Here is a 21,822-nt window from a genome sequence, read left to right on the forward strand (position 1 = left end):
GGGGGTCGGCTGAGGGGGGAAAGCCGCAGGGCTTTACCGGGAACCGACTCGCCACAGGCAGCGCCTCACGGGAGCCTTCAGCGGGGCCCGGAGGGTGGCTGCGGGACAGGGGTTGAGGGAACGGCGCCTCAGTGCCGCTGCCCGCCCGGGGACGCGGCCGGAGCGGCCTCACCACCCGCTGCCCCGTCCGAACGCCGCGCCTGAGCCGCCGCCACAGGCTGCAGCCAATCGGCGAGCAGCTTGCTTTTGACGTCACCAGCCACCGGCCAGTCACAACTCCGCAAATCGCCCCCTCCGTCAGGACAACCAATGGCAGGGCGCCGCTCGGGGAGGGGGCGGGGTGATCTCTTCCGCGGGGCCGGACGGGGTGTGGCGGGAGTGGCGGAAGAGGCGCGGTAGCCGCTGTCAGAGGCTACCTACAGGCGGCCCGGTAGGCCCCGCAGGGCGGGCGCTGCCCCACCAGCAGCGGAGCCTCCCCAGAGCCGCTTGCCAAGCCCGCTCCCTCCGCGTCCCCGCTCGCCGGTCGTCTCCCACCCTTCCTCCATCGCGGGATACAGGGAGGTGCCTGAGGCGCGCACGCCGCCGCTTCCGGTTTGCGGGCCGGACTCTTCCTGTTGCGCATGAGCCGGGCGCGCCCTAAGGGGCGGGCGAGGATTGACCGTGCAGCCGTGAGCCCTGAGCCGCATGGGATTGGCTGGGAACTCTGGGCTCAGCGTTCTATTGGGCGTTCGCAGCGGGTGGGCGGGGACTCGCCGCTCGCCGCTCGCCATTGGCTTCTCGCTACGCCCGTTCCGAAGGGGCCCGGCCGCCATTGGGCAGCGGCGCTGTCAGTCGCGAGTAGCGGTGGCGGAGTGTGCGGGGGAAGATGTCGGGCTGCGAGGCCCGGGACGCCAAGAAGCTGGTGCGCTCCCCCAGCGGGCTGCGCATGGTGCCCGAGCACCGCTCCGCCCGCAGCCCCTTCGGCCTGGACGAGCCGCCCTGGGTGCCGGACAAGGAGGTATCGGTAGGGGCGGGGGCTCCGCGCCGTCCTGCCGTGGCCGGGGAGGGGACAGCGTGGGGACAGCCCCAGCTGCTCCTCTCGGCAGCCGCCTGTGGGCTCCTCGCCGCCTCAGGGGCCGCTGGCCCGCAGGTGGCCGGGACGCGGCTCCCCTGGGTACCACCGCCCCGAAGGGCCGGGAGCCGCGGGTGGGGATCGCTTTTATTCCCCTTTCTCTGTGCGTCCGTCTGTGCCGGTACCTCGCTCCGCCGTGGCAGCTCGGGGGCTGGGGGCAGAGGAAGCGGCTGTGCCGGCCTCGGGGAGCCCGACCCGAGGTGAGGAGAGGCAGAGGGGCTTGGGTCGCCTCACGGCACAGGCTGAGGAGCGGGCAGCCGAGCGGGATCTCTCAGGTCCGGTTTGTTTTAATTGTAAACCAGAGTTCTGCTTCGCTTGGATTAATGGACTGAAAAGGACAGGACCGTCACTCATCAGGGATGCGTGGCCCTGTCCACAAAATTCAGTGAGGAACTCTATGAATTAAAAGTGTGTGGCGTTAATGTTCATTAAAAAGTGTGTGGCATTCCCTTTAAATGCTTATTAAAGGTAATTCTGATAACCATAGTGATGAAAAAAAAATTAAAAAAAAATACAAAGTCTTAAGGCAATCAGGTTAATTTAGAACAGCCTTTCTGGCTTCCAGTATGAATTTTCTTAGTGTTAAATGATTATCAGATGACTCTGGTGACTTCGTTCAACTTTGCCTTTGAATACTTTTAACGTGAACGATGTGATCGTGATGTTACATTAAATTCGATGTAACTTGTATTATTTGCTGCCAGCCCCTACAGCTAGATGCTCACACAACTCAGAATCGGTTGTTTATTTATTGGCAGCATTCTGTGGTGTGGATCCTTGCCAGTGCATTTAAACGTGACCGGAGATGTATCTTTAATGAGCCCATACGAGCTATTAAGCAAAGCCATTCTTTGCCAGATGCTGACATGGTTGGTCTGTTTTGTGTGGGAACGCTATGTGCTCTTTTCAGAATGAGGAAGAAAAGTTTGTCTTTAAGTGGTATCTCTTGAGGGAAAATGTTCTGGGTAAAAGTCCCAATTTCAGAGACTCGTTCTGCTAACACAGCTGCTGCTGCACAGACTTAACTTTCACTCTCATAAACTGCATAGTTAGGAAGTTGCTGGTTTGGTCCAAAATAACAACCCTTCTCTGGAAAGTGATGCGAAAGTCAACTTATTTTAAACAAGAAATCTGTTAAAATATCTTGTGGGAGTTTTTTTCCAGTTACTCCCTTCCATAGTTAGAAAACAAAAAGCATATTTTCCCTGCTGTTGAGCTGGGTATATGCCTTGTATGCAGTGTAGGTGAGAGAAAGGGTTTGGTGATGGGAGCTGAGTCTGGTTTGAAGGTGCTGGCACTGGGTGTGTTGCAGGTGGGGTGTGTGTTTATCAGTGAGCCTGTAGCAAGTCTGAGCAGTTATTGTGCAAGTGGCTTCCCTGTGTGTTGGGTGATGTTGGCTTTGGTTGTGTCCCTGGCTTGCAGCACCTTAGGTGCACTCACCTGGGCTGCAGGAATCACCATCAGTGGATATAGTCTGTAAAAATTAAATTGAAGTTAGTTTTCTCCCTAACCTTCTAAAATGTAGTCTTATATTTCAATAAACCTTGATTATCACAGACTAGCCACATTTTAAAAAAAGTAAGGTATTTTTAACGTGGTCTAACACTGATTTAGTGACATACTAACTTACAGTACCATCTTAATTCAACAAAAGGTTGTTTGAGGATTGTGGTGGCATTAATTTAAGCTAGTTAGGTATATTTAAGAATGAAGTCCGTGTATTTTAGATTCATGAGTCTGGTGTTTGTTGTTAGATTCAATTTTATATTACACTTATTTATGGCAGGCATTAATTCTCCTTAAAATTCAACTTTTCCCCCTGCAGTCAGTTGGTTGACAGGCTGATGGCACTGATTTGGTATTGAATATTGGCTTTACATCAGACTTGGTGATACTTGGTATTGAGAGGAAGTGTATTGTAGGCAAACATTTATTAAGTCATAGTCTTAATCTTGCATTATTGTTATTTTATAAAAAAGTTATTTTACAGGTTTTCTTAAAGTGCATTGAAATTCTGACACTTTGGTTAATTATTACCGAATTATTATTATTATTAATTATTACCAAATACAAAACTTTTTCTTTAAATACAGCAGGTATACAATATACAGGGAAGCATATAAACCCCATGTTTTTATCAGTAAAATGAAATTTAAAGACACATTGTTATCTAAATAATAAATTCAGTAGAAACATTTGTTCTAGTTACCAGGTCAAGCATAAGTTTAAAAAAAAGAGTTCTTAACCTTTTCATCCATTGCAAGAAACTGATATTAGAAAGTGATCTGGCTTTTCAAATATGCTTTGTTCTGCTGTGTAGCCAGTAGCACTCACCAAACTCAGTAGCTTTATTTTTTTTAATGCAGGAGGATTCTACTAGCATATTTTTTAGAAGTAGAGCCACCTAAGAATTGTGGCAGTTAGTTATGTGAGACTTACATAGCAGCAACATGTGTTTCAATTTTTTTTAGTTTTGTGTCACAAGATTTTACAGTATAAAAATTAACAGTTATTTTGAGGAGTTTGAAGTGTAAGACAACTACAGAAGACTGTTTTAGGTAGTGTTATTTGTAGTATAAAGAAGAAATTAAACTTGAGAGAGAGGTTAAAAAGTTGGTCACTGCATGGGCCATTTCTAACCCTGGATTTCTTTTATCATCCCCAGCAGAGCTCAGCTGATGATGTTCCCATTAAGGAAATCTGGGACTGGTAACTGAGAAAAATCTGACTGCTTGGGTGCAGAGGTGGCCAAGCCCGGTGCCATCCAGCTGTGTATCAGAGCTTTGTGTGGCTGAGCAGCAGCACCCTGTGCTCAGGGATGCAGTGACAGCGATTCCCTGGGGCTCCCGGAGCTCTGTGTAGCGGGATCCACTTTTGCTCAGGCACTGGAAATTGGGTGACAGAATCATAGAATCATAGAATTGGCTGGGTTGGAAGGGACCTCAGAGATCATCAAGTCCAACCCTTGATCCACTACTGCTGCAGTTACCAGACCATGGCACTGAGTGCCACATCCAGTCTCTTTTGAAATATCTCCAGGGATGGAGAATCCACTACTTCCCTGGGCAGCCCATTCCAATGCCTGATCACCCTCTCCATAAAGAAATTCTTTCTAATATCTAACCTAAACTTCCCCTGGCACAACTTAAGACCATGCTCTGTTGTCTTGTTGAAAGTCGTCTGGGAAAAGAGACCAACCCCCACCTGGCTCCAACCTCCTTTCAGGTAGTTCTAGAGAGCGATGAGGTCTCCCCTGAGCCTCCTCTTCTCCAGGCTGAACAGCCCCAGCTCCCTCAGCCTCTCCTCATAGGGTCTGTGCTTGAGTCCCTTCACCAGCCTGGTTGCCCTCCTTTGCCTTCCTGCTCCAGGACCTGAATATCCTTCCTAAACTGAGGGGCCCAGAACTGGACACAGGACTCGAGGTGTGGCCTCACCAGCGCTGAGTACAGGGGCAGAATCACTTCAGAATCACAGAGCCAGGTAGCTCAGGCAGGGAATTGCTCCTGTGCTGTTGTGGTGTCAGGAGGCATCGTAAGCCCCATCTGGTGTGTGTCTGCGTGTGTTTGCACCACGGGGGTGTTTGCAGCTCTGGCATCAGCTGTTTCAGTTGGGTGTGTTGCAAGATGTGATCTGATGAGCTTCTGAACTTCCACACTTGCAAAAGTTCAGTGTGTTAATGAGCTCAGCCAGGTGTTACCTGGCATCCCTACCTGAATGGCTTTGTTACTGTTCATGCAAATACAGCAAATGAAGCGTAACTATAGCTTCCTGTCCACCTACGGTGTTCTCACCTCTGGCTGGATCCAGAGTGTTTTGCAAATTTTTATTCATAATTAAGCAATGTGTGAGAAGCTTCACTCAGTTTGTAATGCACTCACTCTCCTCTCACTATTTATAAATTTATACCAAGATCCAACAACTGTTCTTCTGTTTTCCTCGTGTTACATGAAGTAAGTATCAGTACTAGTGATATGTTGACTGAATGTGACATGAATACGCTGGTGGCAGGCATTTTTATTTAATTCTTTTCTTTACATCTTTGTGTTCCCACTTGAAAAAAATAATCAGACTTGCAATAGTTTTAAGAAGTCTGTATCTTGAAGACAGGAAGAGTAACTCAAAGATTGTTTCCTTCTCTGTAAATGTGATAAAACACTTGGAGCAATAAGGCTTAGTTCAGTACTCATGCACTTTCTAATTCTGTCCTCATTTGGATGAATAAGAAGAATTGACCTTTCAAGATGTTCCTCAATAGTGTTTTCTTCCCAGGCAATGTAGAACTTGATTTTACACAAATGGATTAACTTGATTTTGGGTTACTTAAAGCAGAAGTGCCTTTACGGAAGAGTGTATCGAGCCTACTTCTGTTAGAACATTTTTGCAGGAACGTCCCATTTTGCACTGCTTGCTGCCATATTGAAGAAGAGAGTGGATCAGGCCAAACTGTTTATGTGAATTACTTAATGAAAATTAAGACTTGTAATATATGCTAATGAATTTGTGTTCATAACTACTAATAATTCAGGGAAAGAAGATAACAAAGCAGCCAAGACATTTCACTTTCCCATACAAAGCAGCTGAGACATTTCACTTTCCCATACACAGCAGCTGAGACATGTCATTTTTTTACTAGAACAATGTAACCAATACAAGGTCCTAACGGGATTAATTTCTAGCTAGCAAATAATTAAAGTGTAAGTCTTTTCTTCTGTAACTCTTTTCTTAAAACAAGTCTTGTTCTAAAAGCAAGGTACTGCCAAGGCCAGCTGGACACTAAAGGATGTGAACATCCGCACAAGAAGACTATAAAGATATCATCACCAACGGATAAGAAGAAATTATGGCTGGGGTCTTGTAACAATATTGCTTTGTAACAACCTAATGAAGTCAGCAAGAACTAAGAATGTAGTATTGTTATACCCTCCCCCTTTTACTGTATAAATACCCTAACCCCTTTTCCCTTAACCCTTTGGAACTCTTTGTCCGGCGCAAGCTGGGGGTTCCCCGGATCCGAAAATAAATACCTTTACTGTTTAAAGACTCAAACTCTGTCTCTAAACAGTTTTGTTTGGCCTTTTTCGGCTTCATTTTTGGCGACCGCGGCAGGACTGGACTCCGTCGTGCCGTGATCCAGGGGGGCCCGGGGACGCTTTTGGGGCCCCCCGACGAATTCTGTCGGATAAGCCTCCCCTACTCCCTTGGCTCCTACGCGCCGATGGACACCAGACCTTCCTCATACTGAAAAGGTATTTATATATATTTGTTTGGGTTTCGAGGCCTCTAGGAAAGAGGGGGTTAGAGTCCCCCAGGGGGTTAGAGTCCCCCAGGAGGTTTGAGCTCTTAGGATTCACAGGGACGCGGGGGACGCCCCCAGGCTGACGGATTGGAGTCCTGTCTAGCGCTGAGTTCGTCCCTCTCCGGGGTGCAATTCCCCAGGAGAACTGAAGATCACAGCAGTGGGAAAATGCACTCGGTGTTGTATTGCGTTGGTAAAGGGGTTTTGGTAATGCTGCCGGTCATATGATTATATGGTGATTGATGATCATGTTGTATTACTTGCGAGTAATATAGGTGTTTTGAGTGTTTGGTGTTAATTCTCTCTTTAAGAGAATTAAGTGTGTTGGGTAATTACGCGTCCCCATCAAAGAGAAGTTTTATAGCTTTATCTTTGGGGGGGGGGGTCGCGGGGGCATCCGCAACACCAGCAGGTATTCGAGGTTTATAGCGGCATTTTGTGACCGTAGGTGGTAAAGCAACGTGTAAGGTTTTGGTGTAAAAGTTTACCCGTGCAGAGTTCCGACTGAAAGCGATTGGTGTGAATCTGGATGTGTGAAAGTGAGTGACTGAGATGCAATTTAATTGCGAAGCGAGTGCGGAGTCCCGATTTGCGTTTCCGTGTCACCCGCGAGGGGACCGGCCAGAGACGGACGAAGCGACTGGTGTGAATCGCGATGTGTGAAAGTGAGTGACTGAGACGCAATTTAATTGCGAAGCAAGTGCGGAGTCCCGATTTGCGGTTCCGTGTCACCCGCGAGGGGGCCGGCCAGAGACGGACGAAGCGACTGGTGTGAATTTGGATGTGCATGACTACTAGAATAAGTTGAATAAGGTGTTGACATTGTAAGTTGCTGAAATCTGAATAGAATTTGGTAATCCAGAAAGGGTCCCACAGTTGTAACCTCTCCAGTAGGCATAATGGGGACTGAACAGAGTAAGGAAATTGATGCTAAAACCCCCTTGGGATGCATTTTAAAACATTGGAAAGAATTTGGTGAAATCCCGGGGGGAAATATAAGGAAAGAGACACTTGTGAAATACTGTCGAGATTGGTGGCCGCTGTATAAACTAAATGATGGGGTAAAGTGGCCACCGGAGGGAAGTTTAAATTATAATACCATCCAACAACTTATGTTGTTTCTCAATAAAAGAGGAAAGTGGGATGAAGTGATATATGCAGACATGTTTCTCACTTTAAGGGATAAGCTGGAATGGCAAAAGGATTGTGGAGTAAATGTATCACAAGACCTCTTGGTTTTAGCCCTAGAACAGGATCAAAGGAACAGCAAAGTTAAGGAACGCTGTTGTGATGCTTGTAGTGCAGGGAAACGGTGCCTTAAGTTGAAGGAAAAAGCAGTGATGCGGAAAGTACCATTAGCCTCCAAGAATATCAGCCTCTTGTGCTAGGATGTGAAAGCAGCAGTAGCTCCACAGAGCTGGAAAGTGAGACAAGAAAGGAGCTGGAAAGTGATAAAAGAAAGGAGTTGGAGAGTGAGAAAAGAAAGGAGTTGGAGAGTGAGGAGAAAAAGAAATTGGAATGTGTTTTGCAAAAGTTGAGGGGGGGAGACAAAGACGAAGAGAAAGCCCCAAAGGAGACAAGGAAAAAGGTGAAGAAGAAAGAGAATAGAGCAGACACCGAAAACCTGAGAGATGATCCCGGAGAAGGAACCAGCCATTCATATTACACAAGGGCGACCGAGCGAAAGGAAAAGGAAAGGGAGGCAGAAATGGCAAAGATAGGGGAAAGAGTAAAATCGGAAATAGAAAAAGCAAGACTAGAAGCAGCAAAACTAGAAGCAGAGAAAGCTAGGATAGAGGCTAAAGCTGAGACAGACAGGGCAAAACTAGAAGCAGAGAAAAACACAATTAACCTGGACGGTGTTACCTCAAGGTTATAAAAATAGTCCTACAATATTTGGAAATCAATTGGCCAAAGAATTGGAACAGTGGGAACGGCCACAGGGAGAGGGCACCCTCCTGCAATATGTGGATGACTTACTGATAGCAACTGAAACAGAAGAACAATGTGTGGAGTGGACAATCTCGTTGTTAAATTTCTTGGGTTTAAATGGTTATCGAGTCTCCCAACAGAAAGCACAGCTGGTGCAAGAAAAGGTGGTCTACCTTGGATACGAGATCTCTGGAGGACAGCGATCTCTGGGAACAGCGAGGAAAGAAGCCATCTGCCAGATGCCCAGGCCTGAAACGGTGAGAGACCTGCGAGCCTTCCTGGGAGTGACAGGTTGGTGTCGTCTGTGGATATACCAGTACGGCATACTTGCTAAACCCCTCTATGATTTGCTGAAGGAGTCTAAATATATTTTGCTCTGGACTCCTGCGGCAGAAACAGCCTTTAAAAGACTGAAACAGGAACTAATGAAAGCCCCGGCATTAGGCCTGCCCGATGTAACAAAACCATTTTGGCTGTTCTCACATGAGCGCCAGGGAATGGCCCTGGGAGTCCTAGCTCAACAATTGGGACCATACAAAAGGGCTGTGGCTTACTTCTCTAAGCAACTAGATGAAGTAAGTAAAGGATGGCCCACATGCCTGAAGGCAGTGGCAGCAGTAATCATAAACATAGAAGAGGCCAGAAAATTTACTATGGGCCAGAGAATGACTGTATTGGTGTCCCACACTGTATCAGCAGTACTGGAACAGAAAGGTGGCCACTGGCTGTCACCTTCTCGGTTCCTGAAGTACCAGGCAATTTTAGTAGAATCAGATGACATAAATATTCAAGTGACTAATGTTGTCAACCCAGCATCATTCCTAGAAGGAAGAGTGTCAGCAGAGCCAATTGAGCATGACTGTCTGGAAACCATCGAGGCTGTGTATTCCAGCCGTCCGGATCTCAAAGAGGAGCCACTCGAAGGGGCAGACGACTGGTTCTTGGATGGCAGCAGCTTCGTAAAACAGGGAGTAAGGATGGCTGGCTACGCAGTAACTACAACAGAGCAGGTAATCGAGTCAAATCCCTTGCCTGTGGGAACTTCAGCACAGAAGGCCGAACTCATAGCTCTTACCCGAGCCCTCGAGCTGGCAAAAGGGAAAAGGATTAATATATGGACAGACTCTAAGTATGCTTTCTCTGTCGTGCATGCCCATGGAGCGATCTGGAAGGAGAGAGGACTGCTGACTGCCCAGGGAAGACCCATAAAATATGCAGCAGAAATCCTACAGTTGCTGGAGGCTGTTCAGCTCCCAACCCAAGTGGCCATAATGCATTGCAAGGGGCACCTGAAAGGTAACACCGTTCCAGAAATAGGTAATAGAGCAGCAGATGCAGAAGCTAAACTCGCTGCTACAAGATCCAATGATTTAGTATTGGCCCTGGTACCAGAAGAATTAGACACTAATTTCCAACCAGAGTACCAGGAATCAGACCATAAGTGGATGCAAAGGAACAAAGGTAAACTGTTAGATAATGGATGGGGTCAGCTAGAAACAGGACAACTGGTACTGCCAGAGAAATCAGTATGGCAATTTGTAAAAACAGAACATGACAAGGCCCACTGGGGATTAGATCCTCTTTATCAGTATTTAAAAGTAAGAATAGCAGGGCCAAAGCTATTCACAGCAGTAAAACAGGTTACATCCCAATGTGAGCGCTGTTTGAAAAATAATAGCTAATGGTACCAATTTATGTGTGTGTAATTTTTCTAGAATAGTAGGCTGTGACTTTGAATATTCTGCTCCAATAACCACTATGCAATTGATTGAAGCCAAGTATACTCTGTATCATGATGTACCGCATTTGCAGATAGGCATGAATATTGATCTTTTGAAGGCAATGCTTATACACCCTGACATAGAACAATTAGTACATGAGGTTAATAGAATTACACAACGCATGCTTTGGCAAGTAACACATGATTCAAAAGGTATACAGCAGGTGCTAACAAAGATAGAACAAGTAGGGAAGCGTCCCGGGTGGGATATCTTTACAGGATACTCCCCTGCGACTACGCAAGTACTACATTACCTGAAATACCCTCTAATAGTCATGGTAGTGATGATTCTCCTGTTATCCTTCTTCAATGTGTGGCTATACTACAAATTGAATGATATAGTCAAAAAGATCCGAGTACTGTGGACAATGATTCAAAGGCGTGAGAACCTTCCCTTGGAACTTGACGAATGATTTCGTAAGTTCTAAGGAAAGGGGGGAATGAAGAAGAGAGTGGATCAGGCCAAACTGTTTATGTGAATTACTTAATGAAAATTAAGACTTGTAATATTATAACTGTTTTTTATGTATTAGGCAGTGTTGTCATTATAGGTTTGGAATTCAGATCTATATTTCTGTGGAGTTTGTATGAAATAAGGGAACAGATAACTTTGTTCCTTACTGAAAAGCAACGTGTATGTTTAGCCTAACATTGTGTGTGAAATCTACTTAGGGCTGTGTTCTTTTCCTCCTAGTTTGTGGCTTGTGTTTTCTAATTTCTGATCAGAAAAAACAACAACAACAACATGGTAAATGCTACTGGTAAATCCAAAGAACACCAAAATTCTTGCCAGGTCTAGTTCCCCAGACAAGCTATTAAGTTTCACATATAAAAGATTAAAACAGTAAATCCAGACCAGTGTGAAGTCAAATGTACTAATAGCTTGGAGTACTACGTGTTACAGAGATGAAACCTTGGGAATGCTGAAGTTGGTTTATGCTGAAGGTTACCCATCAGTGAATGTTAGAATTATCTTTTCTGCAGCCATTGTGAAGCAAGGTGGTTGGATGCCTTAGTTCAGTATCCTGTTAAAAACAATTCAGAGGCACTTGTACTGCTCTTTTTTTAAAAAATATGGGATTTAGAAACATAGCTTACTGTACCAATCACTGCAAATAGCTATTTATGTTCCATTATGCTGCACTTACTCTCTAATTTGTTACGCTTCTGTTTAGACATTGGAATGTTTCATATAAACTGTTGCAAATTATTAACAATCTTGTACTTCAAAAGAAAATTAAAGCTTCCTAGAGAATTTTTAATTTAGCTGTTGTAACCTGAGGGAATTTATAGAAGATAAAGGGTTAGGTATTGAAATGCATTAATTAAAGGCAAAAGATGATTGCTTTGTTCTCAGCAAACAACACCTTTTCATCTTGGGGTGTGTTTGCAGATTATATTCTGCTGTAGTCTGGGGCCTTTTAAGAGTTTATCTATCTAGAATTATAAAACTTACTGTATGATCTAACCATGTTCTCCTAATTCAGATGTTAGGCATAATTTTGCATTAATGTTTGCAAATAAATGTAGCAATAATTGCCTTATAAGCCTTGGAAAGTGGGTTTTGATATGATGGACAAAATCATGTAAAATAGTGGTGAAAATCCAGTGATCTAATATCCGAGTGTCAGCCCTTGGGTAGGTGACTTTCTGCACAGAAAATCTGAATTGCCTAACAGTCACTTCTTGTAGTTTAGAAAATCAGAACTTTCACCCTTTAAGCTCTACTTAGTTGTCAGAGAGAAACTTCTTTTTTTGTTGTTGTTTTTTTTTGCCTGGCTTTCCTTTTGGTAGAAGTGTGGGTGTAAGATTGTTTTGGGAAAGAGATATTTCAGGAAGTGACATTTTGTACCTGGAATGAAAATTAAGTTTTTATTGGCTTGGAAGAAAACCAGGTGTCTCCTGGTGTTTGTCAAAAATATGTAAGTATTGAGAGCATTAAAATAGGTAAATTGTGTTCTAGAAAGTCAACAGTATGTCACAGCATAATACAGTGAGGCTGATGAGTTACATAAAATAAACCAGTTGGCTCTGTAGTGTCTGTATAGCCAAATGTAATTAAGTACTTCTGAAATGTAGTTTTGACTGCTGGCAAGATGCAGTATTCCTTAGGGCTAATGACTTTGGCAGCTTTTCTTTGTCTTACAAATGGGGATGACATTATTTTGCTGCATAAATATTAAAATAAATTAAAACCATACATAATGAAGATATAATGGATGGAAATCTGTTGGAAGATGTTTCTTTTTAGGGCGTAATATAAAGCTCTGTCTCTCTATATGGTAGGAGGATTAAATATTCGGAAACCTAACTTGTAGGTTAATCTTAATTTGTACTGTTTTCTAGTGCCCAAGATGTATGCAGTGTGATACAAAATTTGACTTCATAACTAGAAAGGTAAGAGAAATAATTGAAATGTATAGCATTAACTGTTGCAAAATGGAAATATAGGCTTCTCTTGATTCACAATGTAGAAGATTTCGGTAGAATAGCATGCCAAGTCCCATGTAGCTTAAAGTAGTGCTCTTTTTATTCTGCCTTTTCTTAGTAGAGGTAATTTTTTTTTTAATTCTGGTTGTTTCTTTTTTTTTTAAATAATCTTGTATCTTGATGTGTAGCACATAGAGTTTTTCCAAATCACTGGGTACCCACAGGATTTAGATTCAAAGGAAGAATTAGAGGAACTCAGGGTGGAGTAGGCTGCTAATATCAGTACTGACATAGAAACCAACTCAGTTGTGTTGTTGGAGAGATAAAATTAGTTGTGGAAATATAAGCGAAAATGTTTGCAGTACTGGCATAGAAACCAACTCAGTTGTGTTTTTGGAGATAAAATTAGTTGTGGAAGTGTAAGCAAAAATGGTTTCAGGAATAACAATTGTAATCTGACATTGAAGATCCATATTGTTAGAACGTGGAGAACCAAAACTCGGATCCTCTGTCTATTCTAAAAGTAAAGCAGAATTTATTTCAGGTTTAGAAAAGGAAATTTCTGTAGTAGTAGAAAGTATAAACCACTTTGATGGCTGTGAGCTGGAAGTAGACTCTGTCAGGAAGGAAGGCACAGACATAATGTAAATTATATTGATTGCATAAAAGTTAACAGGTCACTGGAGTGCATGTTGGTGTAGGGAGTCCCACTTCTGGAGGACATTCTGCTGATATTCAGGTGTCTGCATGGAGATGGAAAGCAGCCTCCCCAAGAAAGCCCAATTATGTTTCTCGGGGGGTATCATTCCTCTGGATAAGTACACCTCCAGTGTCTTAGCATGTGCTTGTGAAAGTGAAGAAAGATGTGGAAGTGTGAGTTGTAGTGCATTGGGATAGTGTTTTTTTAACTTTAACTGCTTGGAGGGAGAGGGAAAGAGCAATTGCAAACTAGACATATTAATATGTTATGCCAGATAGGTGTGAATTTTCTGGAGGCCTGAAGAGTATCAGGATGCCAGATAAGTGATCCTAGTGCTCCTAAATCATAGAGTTTGTGTTTTGCCTTTTAGTTGGACAGCTTAAGAGTATGGTTGTTGGTTGCTTAGAGATTGAGAGCATGGAGTCATTAGACTGCTGTGTTTTACTTGGTTGATCATTGGGATGTAAATGGAGGAAGTCATGGGAAATAGGTACTCCAGAGAATTTTTCATAATACTTGGAGGAAAAAACCTAACACTGACCAAAACTGCAGCATAGCAGTTCCTTGTGTCAAGGTCTTCAAACTTGCTTTTATTGCCACAAATCAGTTCCTGCTTGCCTGGGAATACTTGTTCTGACAGGAGAACTTGAGTCAGGGAGACCTGCTGGGACTGTCACACCCCAGCTGGGATTTGGAGAACACGCCAGTTGTTGCATATAGTGAATGTGCAGTGTGAAACACATTGCACTACTAGCTCTGATTTTGCAACTTCATTGGATTTCTGCTGTGCTGACTGATATTTCCATGGGCAAAACTTGAGAATAGTTCTAAGTGAAGACCAGAATCTCCAGTTGAAGTTTCTCAAGATCTTTGCTTGGAAGTGGGAAGGAGTCTAGAAACCACTTTTCTCTTGTGTATTTATTAACAGTAAGGTGAAGGTTTTACTGGGCACTGGAGAAGCCCTTCAGTGTCTTGTCTGGTCTGCTTTAGAAGCTTGTTTACAGAGTGCCAACAAAGGTGAACAGTGGTGCTCTTCACACTACACTCAGACCTTTGTGTTCAGTCCTGAGATTTCTGGATACCACCCTAGCAGCGAAATGTCCTTTACCTGTCCTTCAGCTCGTGTGTTTCACACATGAGGAACCGTTCTGTTTCTTGGGGAGGAGTATATTGAACGTATTTTCTGTATCAAATTATTCCCTAATAGTTTCCTGTGTAAATAAATGGACAAAATGTTTTCTCCTGCTTAGCATCACTGTCGAAGATGTGGAAAGTGCTTCTGTGACAAGTGCTGCAGTAAAAAAGTGCCTCTGCCTCGCATGTGCTTTGTGGACCCTGTGCGCCAGTGTGCTGAATGTGCACTCATCTCTCAGAAAGAAACAGAGTTTTATGATAAGCAGCTCAAAGTGCTCATGAATGGTAAGGACTGAATGCATACGTGTGCCAGTTTGATCTTATTTACATTTATTCAAATGGCTTTGGTAAACACAGTGAGAGTTAATTCCTTTTGTCAAAAAAGGCCACGGTTTTGTCTCCTTTAAATACTTTTTTGTTGCCATGCTTCCTATTTTCCTGTTACTAATTCTGTGTTATCCATTTATTTAGAGAGAATTTTACGCTTTTAACTCAATGTTTACAAAGAATGATTTAAATAAAGACCAAGCAGTTTTTAATGCCTCTGTTCTCAGATGTGTGCAATTGGCATTTTTGTTAAAATAATACATCTTCTAGCCAGATTCCTGTTACATTAAATAAGGATGTAAAATACTTAACAATAGAGGATATTTTTAATATTTTCTAACAAGAGACTGTGCTTGTTTAAAGCTTCATCTGTGAGCTTTGATCTTGTCTATGGCCTGCAGCCATGGCTGGTGGCAGATCGTCATGAATGGTCAATTTTGCATAGCATTAAAACTACTTGCAATACAGTAATTTGTGTTCCAGTTACATTAAGAAAGCTGAGTCTTCAGTATTTAAAATATTCTGTGAGTGTTCAGTTCTTTTGATGGGCTCTCAAATCTGAGCATGGTGCCAATGTGTATAATCAACTAAACCACACGTCTCCTTAGTGTGAGTGTTCCTGAGAAGATTCTAGCTTCAGAAAGGAGGATGTTCATTCCTGTAACACACAAACCTTTCTTCACTCTGCTCTGCAGAGGAAGGTGTAGATGGGGTTTTAAATTAAATTGAAGACTTCTTTTTAAAAAGCAACTTGTTCTGCTTGCATTTGTGTTATGCAGTTCAAGTCTGACGTTGTTCCTGACTTGCAGTAGAGCCACAGATCTTTGCCAGAGAGGTGGTGGTTGTGATGGCCTTTGGGCAGTTTTGCTGCTGTGACCTCTGTCTCACTTCAGCAGCAGCCTTTGGGGGGTCCATGCTGGGGGCCAGCGAGACTGCAAAATTGTGAAATAGGCAGTGAGGTGAAGCTCTCTGAGGTTCAGATTGTGGAGATGGATTGCAGACCATCTGGCAGGGCTGCATGGTGCTGTTTTTTCATTTCCCAGGCCAGCAGTATTGGGATTAGGTAATACAGGGTGCGTGAGGCATGGAAGAAGTAAAGTGGTTAGGCTTGTAGTCTGCTTTATTTTAAGTTATGAATCACTTCACTAATGTAGTTAAGATGGTTTTCCTGATGTCAAAGGAACTGTTTTGCAGAGAAGAAACATATTATGAAGGCTGGAGGTCATTGACCTGCAAGTAAGGCTGAGCTAGCCTTCAGTAATGAAAAAGAGGTGCACAGGACAAGTGTTTATTAAGCACAGACCTGGAGGTCATATCCTGCTATTAGGTCCTTCTGACAGGTTTTATTTTATTTCATTTTTTTAAATATTGAAACAGTAGTTTGTATTATGGTGACAGGATAGGGTCTTCAGTTTCCTTTTTTCATCATCTCCAAATCTGTTCTCGTTTTTTAAAGGTTTATTTTAAGATACCTGTATTTCTGCAACACGTGGGAGAAACTGGATAGTAATTGTGATAGGTTCTGCAATTCAGAACATGACAATTTAAGATCAGCTTTTTATACTTCACTATTCTGCTGATGTTAATCAGTGCAACATGTCAATTAGTCTCTTAATTCATCCAATTTGGTCTATTAGGTGCAGTAACTAAAAATTAGTTATGCTTTTTGATACTTGAATATACCTTACTAAACTTGGCATTTGAATACTTAATATTTATTTCCAGGTGCTACGTTCTTTGTAACTCTGGGAACATCTGATAAATCTGAGCTCATGGTTTGTCGACTCTCCAACAATCAGAGGTGAGAAAAGATAGATAGAAATTGCACTTTTAAACTATCTTATTGATGCACTTATATTTTGTTTATGTTACTAGATAATAATACAGCTGTAAGAGTAAAATGCTGTGAGGATATTGGAGAAAGTAATCTGGCTGAAATGATAGGTACAACTTCATTGGAGTAAGTTTGCATTTACTAACCATGGGCTGTGGAATGGTGGCTCTCCACTCCCTGGTAATGACTTTCAGTGCCACTGGAATACAGAGTTTTTGCCAGCTCATAGGAGGAGGGAAAAATCTGTAGTCACTGAAAAAAGCTCATTGTGTAATGATTGTATCACTGCACCACGTTGTTTAGCATTGCAGCCAAAGCATTACTTTGGTCATCCCTATAATATGGTTGGCTAGAACACTTCCAACTCTGAGTTCTCTTCTTCCTCCAGAACTTTGAAAGAATGCTTTTAGTAGTTTGAAAGGGCTTCCTGGAAAACTAAACTATTGGCTCAGTGGTGTGGTATTTTTTTTCAAAGAACTTCAATGAAAAGTAATTTTTGCTGCTTGATTTCTCTCCCTTCCCATGCAAAGAACATATAAGCAGTCAGTCACTGAGAGATTGTGTTTATTTTTTCCTTTGATTTGGACTTGATGCTGTAGAAAAATACAGGGTTGTTTTTGTTTTTTTTAAAAGTTGTTCTTATGTTATGTAGATACCTGGTTTTGGATGGAGACAACCACTATGAAATTGAAATTATACAGATATCAACTGTTCAGATACTTACAGAGGGATTTACTCCTGGAGGTAATACATATTAACTATAAAGAAAAAAAATATGTCAAGGTGTAATTATTTTTCAGGCTAGACAGTGCATTGCTTGTTTATTGGTAACTTAGGAGCAGCTGTGTTAGTTACAGCTGCTCTCAGGATAGTGTGCAGTGTGTGGAACCCATGTGGCTACTGGGATTTAAGGAGAAACCTAAGAAAAGGTGGCTATCATCTGTTCCAGTCCTTTCTATTGGCCAAATATAAATATCTGTTGATTCACAAGCTCATATGAGGGAGCTCAGTCTCTGCAACTGCCATTTCAGAATGAAGCTGGGATTTCTCTTCTACTTTCACAAACGTGAGGGGAGTGACAGAGAAACTGGTGTGGGGGGTAAATAATTAAGTTGTTCTTTCTTCATTTCATTCAAGGTGAAGGGGTTGCCAAATGAAACAGGTAACATCTGAATCAGAGGGCAGCTACTTACTGCCTCATTTCTTACCAGATTTTAAAGTATTTCAGGATGAACTTGAATATGATTTCACTGAATTGAGAACAAACAAGGTCAGGAATTTTAATAATTGTTCTTTAGCAACACCTCTGTCACTGCTGGAATTTTCTAATCAGACAGGCTGTCTGTGCAGTATTCAGTCAGTGCAGCATGTGAACTTTATTAAATTTATCTTGGTCTTCCAATCGACCTGATGTGTTGCTGAGTTACCTAATGCTCCTATAATTCCTTGTTTATTCCTCTTCTGACTGCTTTATCTTTTTGCCTGCCTGCCTTCTTGATGGTAGAAAAAGATATTCACACTTACACCAGCCTTCTGGAGAGCCAGCATATTACTGAAGGTATCACCATACCTTAGAGCATGATGCACCCAAGCATGCTGTCATGTCCCCCCCTTCCACCTTTCTTCCTTTGCAGTGCTGGTGTTTTGCTTGGTCTGTAGCTGTTTAACTGAAGACAAGTTGTGTTCAAATCCAACATTTATCTATTCCTTCCCATCTGTCTTTAATAATCTGAGAATGAATGTTCTCTGACTTTTTGGAGGAGAGCTGACACATTTGTGGCCTTCTTTCAACCACGTGTGCAATTGTCCATGTTAGAAGGGAGAAGGGAAGATGAGAAACCAGATCTCTAGTGGTATGCATGACACATCACCTGCTTCAGCAGTTGTGCTGATTGTGGGTACCAGAAATTAAAAATAAACTTTTGTACTGTCCAGTAAAGCTTTGCACTGAATAAACTAATAATTATTGGCTTGCACATCTTTAAAAGAAGTATGACCTCGTGTTGTGTCATGTGTGCTCTGCCTGACTGCGTAGTCTTGGGATGCCAGGCATAGGCAAACTGGTCAAAGCTGTAGGTGTTTGATTTCCACTGATTTATCTTTAAGTAGTCCCCTAATCTGTTAGTCTGACCAGGTATCTGGAGGGGAGCAAGCAAGGAAGTTGGATTTCATTTTATCCTACGAGAGGAATAGATGTCTGCTTTTATAAACACTGCTTGCTGAGCTTTTAATCAGGTTCCTTAGACTGGGATTTGTCTGTTTGGCTTCTTGGACATTGCAGTAGTGGCCTCCAGGAGCCCTCTCATGCAGACACTTCCTTTTTTTAGAAAGAACTTTTCAAAAAGTGTCCTGCATGCAGCAGTGCTGTTCCTGGGGCTTAGTTTGTGCTCTACTACTTCATGGAACAGTGCCAATCAAGCTGGCATTCCAAACAAAGCTTTTGTTTAGTTTCTCTGTTTTTGCTTTGGTTTCTCTTAATCTCTGTGCAGCTAGAGCAAAAGTGATACAAACATCTCACTATCACACTGCTGTCAGAGCAATGCCTTTCAGAGTGGATTTCCTTCAGGAAGTAAATGATGTTGCCAGTCGTGGCCTAGTCTTGTGTAAGCATCTTTCCATTTTTCTGGTTTGGAGGGACTTGTGACAGCTGTGCCAGACTTTGTACCAAGCAGCCATCCCTCTTGGAGATCAGTCTAACTGCACATTAGTAATTCAGGTTACAAAACTGTGGCATCTATTAAAGACAAGACGTGCTAATATTAGAACAGGAGGGTATTGCTGGCACGTGTAGCTGGTGGCTTTACCTTAAGTTACCTTGGTGGTAGCCAGAGAATTAAAAGACACTGAGCCTGCACGTTCCATTGCCTGGCATTAACCCCAGTGATCCCTGTTAGTTGCATCTCCAGTTGCTACTGCTTTGAATTAAGTGATGAGGGTTCTCTTCAGACATGCTTACTGATCAGAAGAAGTTAAAACTGTTGCTGTTCAAGATTATTCTGCTTTTTTCAGGAGGTAACAGTCGTGCCATAGGTATGATTCTGCAGTACAAGGTACCAGGATCAGAGGAGCTAACGCAGATGAAGTTTACAGCCAGCGAAGACTTCAGCTGTAACAAGAAGCTGTCAGCAAGCTGGTTGGCAGCTATGCATAAGGTAAGCACAAGGAAGCTGTAGAAAATCCTAACATGGGGTGCTGAGCAGCAGATGAGAGAACATGAAGCATTAGGAGTCTTTTTCAGTTTTTTTTCTTACTAATTTTTATTGAGGGATTTTAGGGCTTTGTTGATTAAGGAAAGAGAAGCTAGTGATGGCTGTTATGAACAAACTGTGTGCCAGGATCTAATGTATACCATGAGGTGGAAAGAAGACAGGAATTAGACTGTCATGTTCCTTAGGGTTTTGTTACTCACTGCAGAACGTGCATTATGAAATACTGTCTGGACCCTCAACTCAGCTACTTTTTTTCACTGGTTCATGATGGCTCAGAGGTGGTGTTGATTTCTGAAAAAAGGAGCAGGAATTGAGGCAGGATCCTGTGGAAGACTGCTTCATCTTTTGCTCTTAGGCACTGTATGGCTAATGAAACCAAAGTTTATTATATAATTTCATAAGCCAAAGTTATGGGAGACAAAAATCAAAATGACCCCAACTAGCTCTGAACTTTGTTAATCTGGTTAATAATTAGAACTCTAATGTACAAGCTCTCTGCAAATGGCAAGCATGTGGCTCTTTGCTTCTTTACCACTGTTAGGTCCCCAGCCACCCCTAGCCCCAGCTCAGCACAGTGCACTCAGACTCTGTGTTGCCTTGTGAGTACAATTTAGCATTTCCTTTAATCTGTTCTAATTCATCTTGCACAAGCAACTGCTGCAAATGAGAACCAGTATTCCGTGGGTAACCTTCCCCATGCTGTCCCCTTTGGTGGGAGTTTTGAGTAACTGTTCTGAGCAGTGAGACTTTCAGGGGTCCCAGTTAACAGCAGGTGAAAGGACTTGATGCTAGAGAGTGCAGCTGTGTTCCCAGCACAGGGCTTGGTCCTGTGGTTTGAGACAAAAGGAAAACCTCACCAAAACACTTCCAGGGAGAAGCAGAAGAGGTAGGAGGGGAATAGAACAGAATAACATTGTTTACTGCATGTGTTTAGGCAGGTCACCAAAATCTTAGACGTACTACTTCTATCTTTTTCGTTAGAGAAGTAAAATAGTAAAGAAGAACTTAAAACCTTGGGTTTAACAGAAATTTTGGTGGGGTACAAATGAGATGCAGTGGCTCCAAGTGAAACTTTAATTAACAGAGAGATGTTTTGTCTTCATGTCAGGCAACAAAACTTCTGTATGAGTCCCGGGACCAGTAAGAACAGCAAATTGTTGGCCACCTGAGGGAAAACACCAGCTCCATGGACCTGCCTCTCCCTTTCTGATGATTTGACAGCTGGTAACATTTGCTGTTCTTGACTTTTTCTCATTCCAGTGTGGTTCATTGTGTAAGAACTGGCAAATGCAATGTGAGTATTTTTTTGAACCATGAGTATTCACTATAGTGTGCAATATGTATACAATTAATGCTTTAAACAGCCTCACCTTTTAAGACTTTGTATATTTTGTTAAGCCTTTCCTGGCACTTAATATGAAAGTGACCTGCACTACAGCTTATGTACAGCACAACTTTTATAATAACAATTATATATATACTGTTTGCTAAAAAAGCAAACAAATGTGTATGTCTCTTCTGCAGAGAATAGCTTTTGGGCATAGATCTCAGGTTTTTCCCTCTATCCAAATGTTTAAAATCAATGTACAGTAAAATCTGCCTTAGATATGATTTTATAGAAGCCACTTGATTTTTTTTAAAACATTTCATTTTAAACATCTGAAGATTTCACCAAATATCACCAAATTTGACTTAATATGAACATGATTTTGGAACTTCCTTCTGTGATAAATAAGCTTCCAGAATAATTCTTAGTTTTGTATTTTCTTTTTGGTAACTAGCTTTTGTTAATCTAACTGTAATGCTATTTGAAATTGTATACAACTTAATGTACAAAAATGAATAAATTAATTCACTTATTTAAAGAAAAATGAGGTGATAGTTGATTTCATAATATACAACTTCTTTAATGATGCATAGAGTGTGCTCTCTAAATTTAAACTTTGGACTTTCTATCAACAGCACCCTAATTTTTGTTCTGTGTGTTGATAATTGATTCAGCCAATGGGATGAATCCTCTGGCTACATGTGCTCAGCCAAATGTGCCTTTCTTATGCTGTTGGTAAAGA

General features: G+C 42.5%; 1 protein-coding gene across 2 annotated transcripts; it reads left to right on the plus strand.

Annotated features, from left to right (window-relative positions):
* Positions 1–779: 779 nt before the first annotated feature.
* ZFYVE21 (zinc finger FYVE-type containing 21) lies at positions 780–21,618 on the plus strand. Of its 2 annotated transcripts, XM_030451912.1 has the most exons (8): positions 780–997; positions 12,466–12,516; positions 14,500–14,668; positions 16,436–16,511; positions 17,197–17,288; positions 18,049–18,102; positions 19,554–19,696; positions 20,862–21,618. In XM_030451912.1, the coding sequence occupies exons 1-8, from the start codon at positions 866–868 to the stop codon at positions 20,895–20,897; spliced, it is 753 nt and encodes a 250-aa protein (XP_030307772.1). In that variant the 5' UTR covers positions 780–865; the 3' UTR covers positions 20,898–21,618. The 2 variants fall into 2 exon arrangements, with proteins under 2 accessions (XP_030307772.1, XP_030307773.1); XM_030451913.1 differs by lacking the exon at positions 18,049–18,102 and having other exon boundaries at positions 783–997.
* The last annotated feature ends 204 nt before the right edge of the window (positions 21,619–21,822 follow it).

Source organism: Calypte anna, chromosome 5A, assembly GCF_003957555.1.
Source record: "Calypte anna isolate BGI_N300 chromosome 5A, bCalAnn1_v1.p, whole genome shotgun sequence".
Lineage (NCBI taxonomy): Eukaryota > Metazoa > Chordata > Aves > Apodiformes > Trochilidae > Calypte > Calypte anna.